This window comes from Candoia aspera, chromosome 1 (assembly GCF_035149785.1).
Source record: "Candoia aspera isolate rCanAsp1 chromosome 1, rCanAsp1.hap2, whole genome shotgun sequence".
NCBI classification, from domain to species: domain Eukaryota; kingdom Metazoa; phylum Chordata; class Lepidosauria; order Squamata; family Boidae; genus Candoia; species Candoia aspera.
The window spans coordinates 73,674,304-73,695,143 of NC_086153.1; the positions used below are offsets into that span (position 1 = coordinate 73,674,304).

The 20,840-nt window shown below is 36.5% G+C and overlaps 1 protein-coding gene across 6 annotated transcripts in view; it reads left to right on the forward strand.

The window, feature by feature from the left end:
- The first annotated feature begins 2,406 nt into the window (after positions 1-2,406).
- The window catches only part of SIPA1L2 (signal induced proliferation associated 1 like 2), a 70,009-nt gene continuing 51,575 nt past the window's right edge, over positions 2,407-20,840 (forward strand). For all 6 annotated transcript variants that reach the window (XR_010068182.1, XM_063306819.1, XM_063306828.1 and 3 more), the window contains exons 1-5: positions 2,407-4,057; positions 8,731-8,864; positions 14,161-14,349; positions 16,813-16,987; positions 17,970-18,073. Coding sequence is in view for 5 of the 6 variants with exons in the window: in XM_063306819.1 (XP_063162889.1) it covers positions 2,602-4,057; positions 8,731-8,864; positions 14,161-14,349; positions 16,813-16,987; positions 17,970-18,073 (2,058 nt within the window). In the remaining variant the exon portion in view is untranslated. The remainder of the gene's footprint in view (positions 4,058-8,730; positions 8,865-14,160; positions 14,350-16,812; positions 16,988-17,969; positions 18,074-20,840) is intronic.

The following is a 20,840-nucleotide window of genomic DNA, read 5'->3' on the forward strand; positions in this document are numbered from 1 at the left end:
CTTCTAACAGAATAGTTTGGAAATGGACTTAAAGAAAAAGAACATGGAAGATGCTTGAAAAGAAATAAAAGTAATATAATTTACAGAATTGTGTGGAGATACATTAATGGGAAGTATAAAAAAGAGCTGCATCTCAGCGTCTTCCCACTGTCTAGGAGTAGCCATGACTCCAGAAGGACCCACAAATCACAAACGGCAATATCATCCCATCAAGAGACAACACTGGAGATGCTAGAGAACCCTAATGACCAAATAGTGACACTGTCTTGCTTGTATTCAATTTCTGCCTATTTTATCCTATCCAGACTCTCACAACCTCTGGGCCAAGACTTTCAGTTTTTCCAGTATAGCCCATGGTAACAATGTACAGTTGGTATCATCATTATATTAATGGTCCCATACACCAAACTAAGGGATGGCCTTTCCATGCAGCTTCGCATAGAAGTTAAGAAGCCGGGAGAAAGGTCCAAGCCAAGAGCTGTCCACAAGAGAACAACTATTTGGCTTATCTTCCTCCCCCCAGGCTGAAATTGCTCACTGGAAAAGGAGCAGAACCACCTGCTGAACACTGCTCCCATTCTCCTGTCTAAATGGTCCAGAAGATTATCATGCTCAGTGGTACTGAAAATTGCTGAGAGGTCTAAGAGAACGAGGAGGGGTGCACAAACCTATCCAGGTCTCAACACAGATCTTCCACAAGAGTGAACAAAGTCATTTGCATCCCATTTCCAGGTTTGAATCCAGTCTGAAAGAGTTCAGTTTATCCACTTTCTATATGGTAGCTGTACACTGACCACAGTCTTAATAAATTTCTTCAGGAAGGTAAGGCTATAGACAGGGTAATAGCTGACAAAAACAGATGGATCCAAGATGGCCTTTTTGAAGAGGGAGCACGCCATAGTCTCTTTCAAGACTGCTGTCACTACACTTCGCGGAGAAAGGTGGTTACCACCTCCCAGATCCAGTCTGTCATGACCCCTATCAGATCCCTTAAGAAGCAGGGAAGGGGATTGATCAAGCCCACAAGTGGCAGTAGACAGCTGGGGCAGCTCCCTATCTACTTCCTCAGAGGCTATAGGCATGTGCTGTGGGAGAAGGGAGAGTTCAAACAATTGTCTTGTTTATGATCTGATTAAATCATGATTTATCAGACTGTTATGGCTGAACCAGATCAAAACACCTATTGGATTCTGTCACTTCTGCAAAATAAATTCATGTGTCTCATGCTGCTCATTCATGTTTAAAGAAGCTGGGGTAAGCTTCAGTTTTGACGGTCTGTTACATGGTAACTTCATCAAGTTAGCAATTCTATTTCAATTCTCAAATCAGATTCTTCTGAATCAATTGAAATGTTTACATGGTTTCCATAGATGTGCAGTAAACATTTTAATCAAAATTGATTCAGAAGTGATGATTCAATTCAGATGTCCAAACTGAACCAGATCACACATTTGAATTAAAGATTAGAGTCAGATTTGGCTGGTTTGCACATTTCTACTTTGTATGCATCTCCCCTTAAGTTTTGTAACATAAAATCTTAAAAAATGCAAATAAACCTGCTAACATTCATTGATACATAATGTTACTTGATTCAAGTTTGAAATGCAGTATTGTCTAATCTAAGATCTTTTTAAAAATGTAAGCACCATAATTTATATTCAGGTTTCAGTAACAGACCTTAAAAAGGTGGAGTTTTCACATTCTTGTGATCAGGAAAAGCTCATGCTAGCCAATGTTTTAACATTGCAGTGAAGATTGGTAGGAACAGACTGCCAACATTCATGCCCAGGGGGTTCTGTGGCAGAATTATTTTACTTTCCTAGTTCTAACTTTATTTATTTATTTACAGAATATATACATCACCTCAGTCCAACTGGACTCTAGGGAATTTGAAATCAAGATAATAAAGTACAACAATAATGTGTATTATAAACAGTATAATACTGTTATACTGTAATATAATAAACAGTCTAAATATTAAATATATACATTTAATATTTATTAAATATTCAATCTGACATTGAAGGCTCCAGAATCAATCCCCAAATCCTCTCTAGAAAAGCCATGTCTTTACAACTTCCTTGCCTTGGAGGTTAAGCTGTACCACAGGAGGGGAGCCTCTACAGACAGCCTGGAATAGTTGGATATTCAAAGTTGCCTCACCAGTTTTATGAAATTGCCTATTTACACCTAACAATGATAGAACAGGCTGAATTTAATTTAATTTAATTTAATTATTTATTTACAATGTTTAATTAGTATATATGTAAATAGATCTCTCTTGGATAAAATTTGTTTTTTATAGGGAAAGTGCTGTATTGTATATTTTTGTAAACATTTCACATTCTTTTCAGAATATATGTTAATTTATTTTCTTTCTTTTTTAACGTGGACAGGTACACGGAGTAGATGTGAATAAACTCCAAATTCATTCTTGATCTAAGTTTATGAAGAATGAGAAATGAATTACACTAGACTATCATCTGAAACAGCAACATGATCGAACTTTAGATATATTCTTATTTTATTATAATGGAAATGTTGCATCAACACCACTGGTCTTGAAGATAAAACCTAGCATTCCTTTGTCTTTGGTTGGATATGAGTGATAAGAAATCTTCACAAGAATTAAAACACAAGCCTAGCAGAGGTTCCTTAAAATACAAAGAATCTGCAAGAATTATGCAATCAGATGATTACTTTGCCAGAAAATTTAAGGCTTTGAATGGTAATATGGGTCCTCCCATATCTCTAAATGTGACCAGTAAAAGTGAAAATAGTAACTCAGCCAACAGTACTCCTGCTGTGCCTAAAATGGGAGTCCGAGCCAGAGTATCTGAATGGCCACCTAAGAAAGAGTGTGTCAAGGAACTAACCAACGCTACCTGGGAAGATAGACCTCAGAGTGAGAGTGGTGGATTAGTAAATGGGGATCAGAATGAAGGACAGCAAAAAGAACAGCTTGATTTGGAATTTGCAGGGGCCAAGTATGCACTAGGGGACATTTTTATCCATTCTCCACATAGGGGACTTCATCCTATAAGGCAAAGAAGTAACAGTGACGTTACAATCAGCGATATCGACACCGAGGATGTTCTGGACCAGAATGCTGTGAACCCAAATACAGGAGCAGCTCTTCATCGGGAATATGGTAGCACTTCATCAATTGACAGGCAAGGTTTGTGTGGAGAGAACTTTTTTGCAATGCTTCGTGGCTATACAGTAGAGAATGTTGAACATAAAATACATGCACCATTTGGACTTCCTGAATTTTTCCACTGTGACTCCACAATTTCTCCAAGTCTCCATGCAGCAACCCAGATTTCAAGAGGAGAATTTGTCAGAATTTCTGGACTGGACTATATGGATAGTACCTTGCTTATTGGTAGAGATCAGGATAAACCTTTCAAATGGAGATTAAAATCAGAATCAGTAGAAACATCTCTTTTTAAAAAACTGAGAACTGCTAAAAGTGAACATGAAACACTAAAATTCGCATCTGAATTTGAGGATAGTAGATTTGAGAAGAATGTTCATCCTTGGAATTGTCAAAAGTGCTTTGCACACTATGATGTTCAGAGTATTCTGTTTAATATAAATGAAGCAATGGCTACTAGAATTAATGTGGGCAAAAGAAAGAATATAACCACTGGGGCATCAGCTGCATCACAGACTACAATGGTAACAAGTCAGATTGGGAGCTGTGAATCTCCTTTGGGAAGTAAAGAGGACCTAAATTCAAAGGAAAATCTAGATGCTGATGAAGGTGATGGGAAGAGTAATGATTTAGTACTGAACTGTCCTTATTTCAGGAATGAAACTGGTGGGGAAGGTGATAGGAGGATCGCACTCTCTAGAGCAAATTCAGCATCTTTTTCTTCAGGAGATAATTGCTCTTTTGAATCTTCACTAAGTTCACATTGCACAAATGCAGGTGTTTCTGTATTAGAGGTACCAAGGGAAAATCAGCCAATTCACAGAGAGAAAGTAAAACGTTATATCATTGAGCACATTGATCTTGGTGCCTATTATTACAGGAAGTTCTTCTATGGAAAAGGTAAGTGATTTTCTTTATCTTTTGCTTTCAAAGGGTTATGGCTTAGATTTTATGGTCCCTTTAAATAAACTCACAACTCAGTTACTTAAAATGCATGTTGCTTTGTTGGAGTTGTGGTTTTTTGTCTGGTTTTGTCATTTATCATTATTGCAGAAAACCATAACTGGAATTACTTTTAAAAACTAAATATGACATGAACAGTGTTCTTTAGACTATAAGCAATACTATCTAGAAGAAGATTGATATGTCTTGACTTTCTTTGTTCAATTCAAGAATTTGAAAAGTTCTGTGATATCCCCATTCATTCTCCTCCTCTCAAGACTAAACATGCCCAGTTCACTCTTAAATATGGTGCCAAAACCTAGGCAAAACAGTTGAAGTACAATACAATTAGTTTAGAACAAAATGGAACTTCCGTTTTTCTTGGGAACTGTACTTCTATTGATAACGCCTAAATTGTTATCTTTTTTCTAGCAACTTTATGCTGCTGTATTATATTTAATTTCTAATCAACTAAAAATCCCAGAACCTCTTCAGATGTATTATTGCCAAGCTAGATATCTCTATCCTATACTTATGCATTTAATTTGTTTTTTCTTAAGTGAAGAACTTTGCATTAGTCTTGCTTAATTTTCTGTAAATCTTTTTGAGTAGTGTTTCTGTCTTCAAGCCCTGAACTGAACACTATGGTAGTCCACTCAATACTATTCTCTAGTGTGATGAGAATTATTGATGAGCGTTGTTGGAACATGGTTTTCAAGACAGTTCTGAATCCATCTAATGGCATGGCTTTTTAAAACTAGTTTGTTAATCTAATGGTTATAGTGTATTTTGCAACATGCAAATACGTAATACATGTATTGTGTCTACTGCATTTCCACAGTACACTAAGAAAGTTACCCGGTTTAAAAAATGAGATAAGGGTAATCAAGATTTGTTCTTGATCCATCTGTGCTGATTTTTAGTAATGGCTGCGTTGTTTCCAAATAATTTTACAAAATTGTCTAGTATTTTTCAGATATTGGGTATTAGACTATAGTTCTCTGCTCCTTTCTTCTCCCTTGATCGAGACAGCCCTTTGACCCCCTTCATACATCTGGTATTTCAGCTGTTCTTCATGAACCAAAACGACTGGTTGAAATGAAGTAGCCTGTCTTGATGCTTTTATTGGTGGCACAAGTAGAATGCTTTCCAATTTGCTGCCTTGAATTGAATTGCTTCTATGATTAGGCTTGAGGTAACTCTGTGAAATGAAGTAGTGCCACTTTGCAAAAGCCTATTTACCATGCTTCTGTCAACCTCAAGCTGCAATCATACTCCTTCAACCTGCTCGTCACAATTATCTAGCAGAACACAGGGCTGTTGTTAGAGAAGATGAAGCCAAGCTGTTCTGCTTTTTCTCTGTTATCTGAGAGTATTTCACAGTTTCACTGAACAGCTGTTATACTGATCCTTTTCCCTTCCTTTTATTTGAGCGCATCTCAATCAGTCCATTTTGTTTATATTAGCAACTTTCTGAGCTTCTCTCCATTTGCCCTCTCTCCATTTTCATCTTTAGTCACTGGTCCCTCTTTCCACCATTAATATGTGTCCTGTTTTATTTTCAGATCATTGCAAGCTTTTTGTGCAATCACAACTATTTCTTTTTTTTCTTGCCATTGTGCCTGTACCATGTTTTTAGTATCTGTTTTTAATTTTTATTACATGTGGAGTGATACATAACACACATGCCCTACCTTTCAAGTTTATTAGTTTTCTAAAGTATTTTGTTCTGTGTTGAATGTATGACTAGAAACATGAAATCAATTTACGTTTGCCCTCAAAAAGAGAGAGAGAGAAAGAGAAACTTTTCTGACTGCAGAAGTGGTAGATCCTTAAACTAATTTTTGAAAAATAGTTTTGTTTTCCAAACAGAACAATATTAAGAATCTTTACATAATTGAAACATTGGGAACCAACATGGCTGATTATTTAACAATGTTACAACTGTGTTCCAGTTGTATAGTTTTTAGTAGTGCAAGTTAGGCATTTATTTATATGGAGAAAATAAGTGCTACGATTATGACAGTGTGCTGTATGGGTAAAACCTGCCATTTTTGCAGAAAACAAGTGCTCTTAAGTTCCAAGAGGAATTTCATGGTAGAAGAAATCATCCCTTCCATAGAAAACTAATTCTCTCCATCCCTCCAAGAAAGAATATGGAACAAATCATGAATGCAGAAGGAATCAATGAGGATGGGGTATTTCTTTAAGGGTGGGAGAACATGCTTGGATTTGAGAGAACAATAATGTTGAGAGAAAGTGATTCTGTTTCTTTCCTGCACATCTAAATTAGTGGGATGAGTGAGCAGCTGAGGGAGGGAGGGAGAATTCCTGGAGAGAATAATTATATTTTAGTGCACTCATATCAAACTTTGATTCAGCAATAGGTTTTAGTCCAGTTTTATATAGACTTGGAATTTGGAAGTCAAAGCTCTGTTGAATCGTAATACTAGAAGGATTTTTATAAGTTGGTATAATTTTCATTAGATTCATGTGATCAGAGGAATTATTCTGAGAATAAATTGCATAACAATTATGTCTCTGCAAATATTCCAAAAGAGGTGATGTATTTATTTATGTTATTTATTAAACAGATTTTTATGGCTGCCCATCTTAACTAATAAAAATTAACTAATGTAATGTGTTGAACAAAAAGATAAAAACAATAAACAAAAACCAATTTAAGAAACCAGTTGAATTCCCCTTAAACATTTTTCTAATAGAATAAGACAGGTACTCATATGCTGGCTCTGCTGACATCCTGGCCACAATTGCCTGGGGGAAAAACCAAATCTTCTGGAGGGTCAACAGGGTTGGGGTCTTTAGAATCTCAGGGGGAGGTTGTTCCATAAGACAGGTGCTATGACAGAGAAGGGATGCCTCCTGGGTCCCATCATGTGACACTGCTTCACTGTGATGGTATGTAGGAATGACTTGGGGAGACAGGAGGAAGACCGTTGCCTAGGCTGTGGGTCTTCCTCCTGTCTCCCAAGGCCATTCTCACATACCATCACATTCACAGAGGGACACGGAGCTGCAAGTAAACTGCTCCTGTACCATGTAGGGCTTCAAATTGGACAACCAGCACCCTGAATTGCAACTGGAAGCCTGTTGGGGGGCAGTATAGGTCATGTAGCAATAGTGTTACATTAGCATACCATAGTATGCGCAAGACACATGCTGTTGCATTCTAGACTAGCTGAGGCTTCTGAATGCTCTTCAAGGGCAACCCGATGTAAAGTGCAGGAAGTGACTAAGGCGTGAGCGACCATGATTGGTGCCCCCTGATCTAGGAACAGGTGCAATTGGTGCACAAAATGGATTTGTGCAAAGGTGAAGCCATCAGTCCAGAAGGAATCCCTGATTGCACACCAACTCTGCCTGGGGGAGTGTTACGCCATCCAGAATTAACAGTAGATCTCCAGATGCAGGGGGTCCTAAACCCACAGCTATGCCATCTTGTTTGGGCTGAGTTGAAGCCTATTCTTCCACATCCAGATCCGCATAGCCTCCAGGTACTGGGGAAGAACCTTGATAGTGTCACTGGATGGCTGGGGCAGAGATGTATAACTGAGTTTCATTAGCTTACTGATGATATTTAATCCTGTGCTAATGGATGACCTTACTCAGTGTTTCATGTAGATGTTAAAGAAGAGATGGGAGTGGGTTGAGCCCTGTGGTACTATGCAAAGCAGAGGCCTTGGGCTGACCCTTTCCTCCTCACCAACATGAAAAGGAACTGGCCTCGAAGAAGGACCATGCCTCCCATTCCCAATATCATCAAATTTAGAAGTGAGAAGCTACAGGTTAAATAACAAATCTAACAGTTTCCTGATCCTAAACAAATAGTGCCAATAGCTCTAACTGTTCCCCCACCTGGTGGCTTTCAGGTTTTTTGAGCTACAGCTCCTACTATGCTCCACAATGTAGCCATTGGCTAAATCACCTTAGGAATTTACATCTGGCGACTGCTACGTGGGGGAGTTGCTATGTATCGTATCATCAATAATTACCTTGTTTTGCACAATGTTGATAGGCAAATTGGTTAATCATGGAGCATATTTGATAAATTACAGTAACACGCTTGAATTAAGTGTACTGATGCTGAATACATGTAAAAATTCAACTATATATTGTGAATACAAATCAATCAAAGAAGGCACACTTTAATATTATTGGCTTCCTGTGGATAACCTTGATTTTTATACTACTGAAGTTAATGACATTTAAAATATGTTTATCTGTGTTGAATTGTGCCTGTCTGTGAACTGAAAATAATTTGTTTTTTTTAAAGGAGGCATTTCCCTCCCAATACAAGTTTAACTGATTTTAGAATAATTTAGAATATCAGGATATCTAAATTAAGAATACCAGACAAAATATGATCTTAGTCATTAAGTTTGTTGTTTAATTAGTATTTAGTTGAAAATAATATTGAATAGATGCCCTCACTTGAATGGCTCATCATGCTTTTAGGTATAAAAGTTGGCATAAAACTAAAGTTGGTATCAGTCATAGAAAAGCCTAAGGAAGGATCTCCTAATATCAACCAGAGATACCCATCTGTGGAATAAAGAGGAATCTGTCAAACTAATGTTTCATTATTATCTTCTCCTATTTAAACATTACAGAGCATCAAAACTACTTTGGAATAGATGAAAATTTAGGACCTGTAGCAGTCAGCATCCGAAGGGAGAAGGTTGAAGATGGAAAGGAAAAAGAAGGTTCACAATTCAACCATCGAATAGTGTTCAGAACAAGTGAGGTAGGGTTTCCACAGTGCTTCAGAACTGAGATGTAAAAGAGAAACACATTTTTTACAGAACTTTGTATTCTGTATTTATTTTACATTCCTGCATATGGACTGTATGGTTTCACATGTAGATAACTGCGTGGAATTAGATATATTCTCTGAATTGTCCAGTTCCAACATCCATGATTTATGATGGCTGGAGGAAGTATCATTGCACTGACTTTACCATGTTTTTTTGCACATTAGTTCCCAAGGATGTTTGGAAGTACTAATCTATGTAGACCCACAATATTCTATTAACATGCCTTCATGCTTTTTTCATAGATTAATTAAAGTGAAATTTTCATTTGAAAAAGATGCCAGTCCAGGGTTATTAATTACAGAATATTTTTAATTGTCAAAGGATCTGAAGAATGAAGCTGTTTCAGATAAAACTATAAAATAATTTGCTTGTTTCTTGCTTGGTATTTTGGTGTAAAGGAGCTATCCATGTGTGCTACATCTTGTTTTGTATTTTTGGCAGGTGGGAGGCTTAGGTATTTTTTTCTTCTTTTGCTATTAAATATGATGCATGCTTTTTTCTTTCAAACAATTTAGCCATCTCCACAGCATTCTGAATAATCTTTTCTGCTCAGGTTGGGCTTCTGACCTTAAATGCAGATAATGGGCTCTTATCTGTCCACACTTAGAGATTCCTACAGAACTGGCAGGATAAAGAGAACTGCTGTCTGTTCTCATAAACAACTCAGTGAAAGGAATTTGTGCAAATGAACTCTAATCAATTATCTTTCAAGCAACCCTTATCTGATAAACATTATTTGAATATTTGAGAATGCAGAAAAAAATGTACATGCACAGACATATACATGTATCTCCACATGTAGGTGCTCTTAACAATATATTTCATCTATCCACAGTCTCATCCTTTCATCCATTTTATGCAGCATCACATCAGTTTTTATTGCAGTTTAGGATCTTCTAGAATTCCTACGTCTTTCTGTACTCGCCTTTTACTATTATCTTTTACCATTCAGGTAAAATGCCATCTAAACAAGCAAGCCACTTTATAGAGTGGTGTTGTGTGTAAGCCAGATGATTATATCAATTTCAGATTCTCATACTCCTCTTAAAACTTCAGTGGAGTGATAGCTGCACTTTATGCTATAAGCATGTATGTATGTATGTATGTATGTATGTAAATTTTACTTGTAAGAAGGTCACCCTGATTTTAATAGCACTTATTTAGATATAAATATGGGCAGGTTTAAAGTATTTTTCCCATAACAGTATGCTTTAAATATGTTAGGAATAAATTCATAGATGGAATGGAATGTTTCTCGAAGTACCAAGACATCCTAGAGCCTAGTAGTTCTTAATTCAGAAATTCATTTCCTTCTCAGTTTTGGCTACTAAGGAAAGTAGCTGTAGAGAATAGTTACATTCTTCAAAGACAAACAGATGGTAAATCAGAGGATAGACTCAGCAAATAAGCAGAAGCTAAGTATAACTGCAAAGAGGATTATAGAACTATAAACTGACTTGGGAAGAGAGTTTGGAAGAACTGACTTGGAAAAATTTAAGAGAGGGAAGGAAGAGAAGGGTGCCAGTTTCTCTTTTTAAATACAGTATTTTTAATATTTGTTCATTTGTGAAGTTTAAAAAATGGAACTGGTCATTTTATTAAAGTTAAAAGGAAGAATATTTGAAGTACCACTTTTCTTAAGAGAGATTTGACAAAGTACACATTTAAATGTGGCTGTCGATAACAAGTTACTTTAAAAAAAAGTTTTGTTCATGGATCTAGAAAATTTCAGATTTATCATGGGGCTTATGAAGAGCCTTTGTAAAATATAATGTAAGGTCCTCAGTAAGTATACTGGCTATCACACACAGGCATGTTTCTGTGAAAACATCAGAAAAATGAGATGAAATGCAGGTGTTTGGGTAACTGACTTTATAATATTTATAAAATCAAGCTCTGCAACGCTAGCCCTTGCAGGGAATGATTTCTCATTCTGGAGATGACTCAACTTCGTAGCAGTATGGGTGAACTGGCCATCTTCTAAGCTGAGTGTAGTTGTTTATTCCATCCTTTCCAACTGCTCCTCTTTCCGTTCTCAGAGGGGAACTTTCTTGTGCCAGCCCCACTCACCCATCATTACCACAACCACTCCCCTAACAGATCGTTCTCAGAAGTGGTATATAATTCTCCCAAAGCCCTGCTTGGTACGGAAATTTGGACAGAAGGAAACTTGCTCCTTCACTACATTAGGATTCAAGATTCATCCACGAAAGCTAAATTTGGGGAGATTCAGGCCTGATAAAAGGATAAAATATTGATTATTTTACAAATAATAGTTAAACTAAACATTTCCCTGTCTCAAGCACATTAACATCAGTTTAGGTGGCCTTGACAAATCCATGGAGGATACTAATATCTGTTTATAACACCTGAATGAAGGTAGCACAGCTTGACTACAGTACTAGCTTCTAGGAAGGTTTATTACCTTCTTGTCCATGGCTGTAAACTTGGTGAATGAATCTGACTGACTCCTATGTATCACACGTTGGTCTGAACCAACAGAGCACTTCTTATGTTCTTAAGAGGCCCCAATTACCGTCTAGATCCCCCCTGGACTTCTTAAGTAGTAGTACATCACCAATAATTTTCATGGTGATTGCAGCAGTTTATAAATGGATTTAAAGTCAATAAATTTTTATCCATACAGCTCTCCATAGAAGATCCTGCTTAGTCTCTATATCCTACCTGTTCAGAATAATATCCTACAAGTATAGATCTTGCAGCAAATTATTGTTATGCTTGGAGATCAGAAGAATTTGAAAAATATATACCTTTGAATCTGTACAATCTCATTAACCCTATATAATTTATATAATACACAAGTTTGGGGGAGCAAGACAAACTAATAGAACCTGTCTGCTTGCCTCATAGTACATTGGCAATACCATTGTTGAGTCCACGTACATAGCATGAAATTTGCCAAATGATCTTGCATGAGTGGCTTTTAGGTCACTGGGCTATCTACAAGCAGCTTAGGGACCTGCCCTCCCCCCCCAAAAAAAGAATTAGTGTTAACTTATAGAAAAGAGCATTATTCTGGTTTTCAAAAATTTTATCAACAGGCAATGTTTTGAAGCATACGAATCTGCACAGGAAAAACTTTTTTCTTTTCTTTTCTTTTTCTTTCTTTCTTTTTTAAATTTGCACTGTTGATTTAGGGTTTATTTTAACATTTGTTTTGTGTCCATACTTAAAATAAAATGAAATTTTGTTTGCAATTGTTGCCATTTGTGATTATGATGATAATGATTATTTATATTGGTTTAACAAATAATACATAGGAAAAAAAGGAAAAGCTAGGTAAGCCTGCCTGCTGCCTTAAAGCCCACTCAAAAATGAAACAAAACAAAACCTGAATTTTTTTACTGCAATGTGGAAAATGGAGAGCCCATGGACAGTACCCTAACCATGTAGTACTTCCCCTTAAATGAAAAAAATCAATACAAAGCCCCTTTGGATTGGAAGGAGGGTGCATGTCAGTTTGATGCCACATCGAATCATACCTCTGATGGAGGATTCCTCATCTGAAGTAAGGGATGACTGAGAAATTTGTAGGTTAACAACTTCTAGGCAGAAAGGTAATCAAGCTAAGCATAGTTGCAGAAATGTGACAGCTGATTGAAATGAACTAGTTGAAATCCCCCCTGCTCCAGGAGAGAAGGTAATCGAAAGCGTAGATTCTGAAACCCAGTGCCACTTGAGGCAGTTTGCAGGACCAGGGAATCCCCCACCTCTTAGTAAATTACTAATACCTATACTAGTAAGAAGGGATGCGGTGGCGCTGCGGGTTAAACTGCTGAGCTGCTGAGCTTGCCAATCAGAAGGTCGGCGGTTTGGATCCGCGTGACGGGGTGTGCTCCCATTGCTAGTCCCATTGCTGCCAGCCTAGCGGTTTGAAAACATGCAAATGTGAGTAGACTAATAGGTACCGCTTCGGCGGGCAGGTAACAGCATTCCGTTTAGTCATGCTGGCCACATGACCACGGAAGTGTCTACTGACAAATGCTGGCTCTTCGGCTTTGAAAGGGAGATGAGCACCGCCCCCTAGAGTTGGACACAACTGGACTTAATGTCAAGGGAAACCTTTACCATTACCTATACTAGTAAGGGTGACACCTGAATGTCAGCATTTAACTGTTCAGTCTGCAGCTTTCAAGTTCTGGGGGAAAAAAACCCTAAGCTTTGCACTCTTGCCCCACCTCTGTCTTGTTGTGGACCCTTGTGCCTTGGCTGTTATGATTTCCTGGCTTAATTATTTGGATATTTATCTAATCAATCTGTTTTCTCAGTTTTTGACTCTTGTTTCCCATAAGACTCTAGACTGATTTATTACTATGCAATTAGTTTCTTGTGTTTTATTGCTAGCTTTGGGCCATAAATAGGATATATTGTCTATGAGCACATATATCCTGTATTGCGACACCATAACTCTGTGGGAATTGTAGTGCAACGTGAACAAAAGTTCTGGGATCCCTTTGTTAATGGATTGTCCTTTGTCGTGTCTCACTTGGGAAGTTACAAAAATTTCAACTTCAGGCCATATCAGAGATACGAACTTTCAAGCAGGCTTTTGCAGAGAGTTTGCTAATAGAGTTTATGCAATTTATTTAAAATGGAGTGGGAAGTTTGTAGTCCTCCAAATTGAACTGCAACTTCTAATATCCCTGAGGCCTGAGTCTGGAGGAAGTTGAAAGTTAGCAACATCTAGAGAGCCATATCTTTCCTGCCTTACTCAGGGGTCTGAGTAAAACATGATGGCATTATAATAATTTAAATATGAAAGTGATGCTGCTGAAAATATGCTCTCTTCCCCAGGATATTGAGCAATGGAAAAGTTAACACGAAGTGGTAACTGCAAGTAATTTAGTACAGAATTGATTTAGACAGTTAAATCATATACTGCATGTATTTTATCTTCTTTTTAAAAATATATCTATTTTGTTTAATCAGTGGCATCCTTAAGGTGTGCAGGGAAAAGTGAAGACAGGCAGTTGTGGGTTGAAGCCCTCTTCCTTTTGAATGTGGACTGACTTTGCACATGTGCACAAAGGACTGGGGCTTTTATCACAATGCCATGATAACTTCTTGCTTGTTTTTGTCCCCTGCAGATGTCACTGATTTGAACTTGCTTCACATCATGAATTAAGCATCAGTATGTCTACACTGTTAGTTGCTGAAAACTGTGTTAATGTTAAAAATATTGAATGACATCTTTTGTTACTACAGCTTACAACACTGAGAGGAGCCATTTTAGAAGATGCCATTCCTTCTACTGCTAGACATGGCACAGCGCGAGGCTTACCACTTAAGGAAGTATTGGGATATGTAATACCAGAATTGAATATTCAGTGCCTAAGGCAAGCTTCCAACTCACCCAAAGTGTCTGAACAGTTGCTTAAGCTGGATGAACAAGGGGTAGATATTGCATTTTTTAAATGTTTGTATACCCATGTGTTATTTCCTTTTCATATATAGAGACTTGAGATTCTGATCTTACCTGTTAGAGGAACTGAAGATTTTCAGTGCAATGACTTCTGATAGATAAATAGCACAGTAGAAAGAGGATTTTTGCATTAATAGTCAAGCAAGCAGATTCAAGAAGCACTGTGTTAAGAGCATCAAATTGCATAAAAGGAGAAAATTATTGTCTTGCTAGTCTTTCACCTTTTCCAATTTTCCTTTTATAATTATAATTAGCACATCTTATTCACAATGCTAATCTTCATAGTGATGTGGGAAATTTGATGGCTCAAACAACTGAAATTCTAATTGGGACTATTTAACAAGTTAACACTGCATGAGCAATGAAATGAATATATTGTTTAAATTCAGAGTGAATAAAGGTGAGATTATCTGAGCTAATGCAGCAGATCTGGCTTTCTGCAACATTAAAAGGCATATTTATTTATTTATTTGAAGTAAACTGCGTATATGCGTGTATCATGTAAATAGATATATGGGGAAAAAACAAAACCACTGTTTTAATTAGCTTTCTTCATTAATGGAATATTTGTTTAGTCATCTTAATCATCTTAATTTTGTAAAGAGGCTCATGTATAAAGAAGGACATACCTTTTTCCAGGCTGAGGTACTTTGCTGTGGTTTTAAAGCCAGAACAAAAATCATATTGGATTTCATTTCATTTAAGTTTAGTTAAAATTGAATGCAGTTAATGTGCTTATAAAAGAATTGTTGTATGAGCATTGGAATCATACAATGCTTACAAATTAATAATGGTGAGGAGGAAGTAGGGTGAGTCTATTGTGATGACAAGAAAATGATCACTATTTTTTACTGATAGTAGTATATACACAGAGAAGGAAGATAAAGCAATGGTATTCCCCATAGTAACATATGGCTGCGAGAGCTGTACCATAAGGAAGGCTGAGAGAAGGAAGATCGATGCTTTTGAACTGTGGTGTTGGAGGAAAATTCTGAGAGTGCCTCGGACTGCCAGAAGATCAAACCAGTCCATCCTCCAGGAAATAAAGCCAGACTGCTCACTTGAGGGAATGATATTAAAGGCAAAACTGAAATACTTTGGCCACATAATGAGAAGACAGGACACCCTGGAGAAGATGCTGATGCTAGGGAGAGTGGAGGGCAAAAGGAAGAGGGGCCGACCAAGGGCAAGGTGGATGGATGATATTCTAGAGGTGACGGACTCGTCCCTGGGGGAGCTTAGGGTGTTGATGACCAACAGGAAGCTCTGGTGTGGGCTGGTCCATGAAGTCACGAAGAGTCGGAGGCGACTAAACGAATAAACAACGACAAGTATATACACGCTTTAAGATCTGATGAGTGTCAGAATTCAGCACAATGAATTTGACAAGACAGAAAATTATTCTTTTTTTAAGTGGGAGGAAATCTGCATAAAGTTTTTTTCCCCCCAATACTCTTCACTTAGCTAGGAAAATAGAAAACTATTATTAGCACAACAAGGAATCTTTCAAATAGCTGGAATTTAAGTAGGAAATAAGTGAAAAAGATACATACTCTTAATGGTCATTAAGTTTTGAAGTTATTAAATATTTTGAGGTTTTCAGTAATAGCATCTTCTATATAAAGTACATTCTACTTGTATGTTACGTTATTTACAGATGGCTGCCTACAACAAACATATTGGATGTTCATTTAACCAGATGGCAGTAGTTATTCTGATAGTTGCTTATGCTGGCCCTCTCTTAAGTCAGACTAATAGCTTGCATTGTGGTAAAAATAAGTTATTTACTTGGCACAGCTATTCCATTACCACCTTTGACCCCCACACAAACAAATACTAAGCATTGTCCTGCAGCCTACAGTTTGTACTGTTGTACAGTGATGTACAAGTTAATTGCATACCATATTTCACTACAATGCTTATTTCTCTAGGCATAGACATATTTTCTGGCAAATCTCCCCACTTAATGAAAACCTTAGGGAATGAGGATGTTCATTTATAAATAATCCACAGGTCATTGTTTGTGCAGGGACTAGAGAGAAGCAAGAAGTATTTTTCATTTGGTTTCAATCAAAGCTGAAAAGTACAAATAACTTATCTTTTCTATGTATGTTCATAATGCAAATTCTGGATAATATTACATTGCTGTAATGAGAAAAGAAGTTCTGATGCCTGACTTGTAAATTGAAAAGTCTTTCTAAATTAATTTGCAACACTTGGCTTGCTGCAGTCATCCAAAAATATAAGATGCTAGGATTATCCAGTACTTCATATTTTAGTACTTAAAACATATGATTTGCCATTTCAATTCAATATTTAACTATATATGTGTTTGTGTGTGTGTGTGTGTGTTTTAAAAAAAGCTTGGTCTCTTATAATACAATATACATTAGATGGAAAAATATTTACTGCTAATTAGTTTTTCCTAATTTCAGCTAAGTTTTCAGCACAAGATTGGAATCTTATATTGCAAAGCAGGCCAAAGCACTGAGGAAGAGATGTATAACAATGAGACAGCAGGTCCTGCTTTTGAAGAATTCCTTGACCTTCTGGGTCAAAGAGTAAGACTGAAAGGCTTTAGTAAATACCGAGCACAATTAGATAATAAAAGTAAGTGACATTGACAAAATGCAATAAAATGTAAAGATGGCAATGAGAGATTGTATTATTTTTGCTAAAGTAGTATCTGGAAATGCCAAGGTTTTTTCCCCCCACTCTCCTTTAGTATTTTCAAGAATTGACCCAAAGGTTGCTTCAGACATGCAGAAGAGGGCTGCAACTATCACTTTGGACTTAAATGCTTCAACTTCCCTTTGTGGTCTGTCATTATAAGTGCCAATTGTTTTATGACTTGCAACTTTAAGTCATAAAGCAAAGAAAATGGAAATGGGAATAGCTGTCTCTAGGTTGAGTATACTTTTGAAAATTCAGAGGAAAATTACTTGTCTCTGTATTTTTCCTAAGCAAGGGCTGGTTCAGTTGTAGCACAGTCAGTCTAGTGCTGGGGTAGAAAATCTGCGTCTCAAGAGCTGGATATTTTCCTCATCCTAATTTCATGCATCATCAGCTTCATCTGGCTTTCTGGATTCTGCAGACCCATCCTTATTTTCAAGACTGTTTTTCTGGAAATTACTTTCTGTTTTGCTGAGCATGTGCACACTCTTGTATATCAGAGAGAGAGAGAGAAATACTAGAAATGATGACTTGGCTCAGAGAGAAAGCTGTGTAATTAGCAAGAACTCTTCAATTTTGGGTTCTGGTTTTGCTAACAATTAGTTAAAGGCTGCCAACTTTTTCCAATAGTCTACAGAAATTAGGCACAATGATACAGATATAAATATCTGGGTTAGGAATTGATGGATTTTGTGAGGGGCTGGTGTCCCTGAATATTGTTTCAAAGGGTTTGTATTTAATTAACAGGTTATTTTTACTTGCCAGTGCTGACCAGTTAGCAGTGACCATATACCAGTTACGTTATATGGCTTGAAAAAAACTTAGCATGGGAAATAACATAATGTTTACTTGAAGAAAATGCACAATAGTTTGCCTTAATGTCTATATTCATGTACTCATTTTTGGAATTTCTTTTCAGCTGATTCAACCGGAACTCATTCTCTTTATACGACCTATAAAGACTATGAAATAATGTTTCATGTTTCAACTATGCTTCCATATATGCCCAGTAATAGGCAACAGGTATGTTTGTTAATGTACAAATATTTGGCTAAGTAGCAACAACAAAAAAAGTTATCTTGTAATTTTTTTCTGTTCAATTGTTTGCTATGAATAGATTTATAGAAATTGTGATTCATCTAATTTATTGTAGTTTCTTTATTATAAATAATTGGTATGTCTCTTTACATTAAAAAAGGTCAGGCAAAAAAAGAGAATTAAAAAGGGAGATATTTTTGTATTGTACAGTATTCCCAGTATTCAGTAATACAGATAAAAATTAAACACTTTTTTTTCTAAAACAGATCTATCCATCTGTTTTATACTACTATATCATGTATTTGATTCAATTTTTTAATATTTTGGTATACAGATTGACATGAATTGCTTACCATACTGTGTGCACCTTATACAATTAGAGCATATTATGCAGAAAATAATGTCTGAAATTAATGTCTGAAAATTTTTATTTCTAAGTAGTTTTTTTTCAATATCTTAAAACATTAAGGGTTGCAAAAATGACATGGTATTTGGGGTTTTATAGAATTTGGGGGCGTTGCAATCCTGATTTATTGAAGTTAATGGCTTTTTGCCATTGGCTATAAAGGGATTCTATTCTATTCTATTCTATTCTATTCTATTCTATTCTATTCTATTCTATTCTATTCTATTCTATTCTATTCTATTCTATTCTATTCTATTCTATTCTATTCTATTCTAATCCCACCTTTATTATTTTTATAAATAACTCAAGGCAGCAAACATACCTAACACTCCTTCCTCCTCCTATTTTCCCCACAACAACCACCCTATGAGGTGAGTTGGGCTGAGAGTGACTGGCCCAAAGTCACCCAGCTGGCTTTCATGCTTCAGGTGGGACTAGAACTCACAGTCTCCTGGTTTCTAGCCCAGCACCTTAACCACTAGACCAATTTGTAATATTGTCTTTGCCTGTACTAGTTGATCTAAATAAAACTTTAGTATGCTGAATTTCAAAGCTCTGCAGGTGCTTTTGGGATCATCAGGAATATTTTACATGCAAAGAACAAGTGGAGTTTTAAAAATAACTTTCAAAAATAATACCTTTATTATAAAATAATCCCAGGATTGTGGATTTAATACTTGTGGATAAGAGCCATTCACAGGTGAGATTACTGCTCAAAATGCAACTTTCTACATCTTACTATATGTAAATGGCTCTTATCCACAAGTTCAGAGAAGAAATGGTCATAATTTTGCATATCTATGGAAGGAATAATCTCTTACACATACAGTACATTCCAGGTTTTTTGGAAGAATTGCAAAACCTAATCTTTTTTTGATGAGTGGATTTGAGAAAATATTCAAAGTAATTGTAATTATAATAGATTTATTAGGATATATAATTATGTCTGGACAATATTTATAGTTATTTGAGAGCAATAGTATTCAACAAAATTATGTAGATATTCTGAGAATAGCAGGGAAAGCTTTGCAACCATATATAGCAGTCTGGTATGTGAGAAAAATTGTAAGGAAAAATTCCTCTTTGAACAATACAGAGAGAAAGAGAGAGAGAGAGATTATTTGAGGAGAAAGGGAGCAGGAAACATTAGGAAAGATCACAACTAAATTTACAAACTTCTCAACATGTTTGGGAAAGTATACAAGGTATGGCTTCTTGAATTCTTTCCATCCTTTTACCAGCAGGGTGATAAAAGCTATCTGTATTTTCTTCTGGGTAATGAAGTAACTGCATTTTTGTGATTCTGCTTTCCCTTTTTGTGTTTCTGCTTTTTGTGTTTCTGTGTGTATGTGTGAACTGGGAAGCACAGAACTGGAATGACCAGGAAGGAGGGAGGAGATGCCACCCACCATACTAAATTCCATCCCATTCTGTTCAGTTTTTAGAGAGCTGTCCCGCCAATTGACAGACAACCAGACAGAGTCCTGAGCCCCTTTACATAATTTCTTTCCAGCATTCTATTGGATTGGAAATATTTTTTTTAAAAAAAGACCAGTAAAACTACCTTATTAGCTTGTAAGTCATTGGCTTGAGAAGGATCCAAAACGTACACAGAATGTAATGTAGAAGGGATGGTCTTGTGGGCCTTCTGTTTAAATTCCTCAGCCTTTTTCCTTCCAAAAGTAAAAAGCCGGACTCTGAGGGGAAACTACTGCTTTGCTCAACCAAAAGCTATGCTCTGCCTTTGATGTTAGAGAGCAGTGTTAGGCCATATTTTTGCTAAGGCTCAGGAGCATAGTCTCTGCTAGAACAGTGGTACTCAATCTTTCATAGCGCTCCAATAAACATTCTGTCAAAGAATCTGGGTGCTGCTAAGGTAGAAACAGAAAACCCATTTGTTCTAAAAAGGACACACACATATTTTGTTCATTTTGTTACTATATTTATCAGCTATAATAAATTTTGACTGCAATAATACTATTAGTTACTGCTCATCAATAATTCCTCATGTAATTGAAGAGAGATATCAAGTGAGATGCTGCAAGCATCAGTCCTGGGTCCTCTCCTCTTTAATATTTCATGGATGAACAGGTGGAAAGAATGCATGTCAGATTTCCATATAATAAAAATTGGATGGAGAGCTAACAACTTAGAAGAAAGATATTAAATTTAAAATGGTGTTGAAGTGGACTGAAAGTAGATTTAACAAATGTAAGTGCAGAGTTCTTCCTTAGGAAACAAAAATAAAATGCATAGGCATAGACTGGGGGTTACATGTCTGTGCTATGAAAAGGATCTTGAAATAGTACTTGATTGGAAACTGAATTTGAGCCAGAAGTATAATAT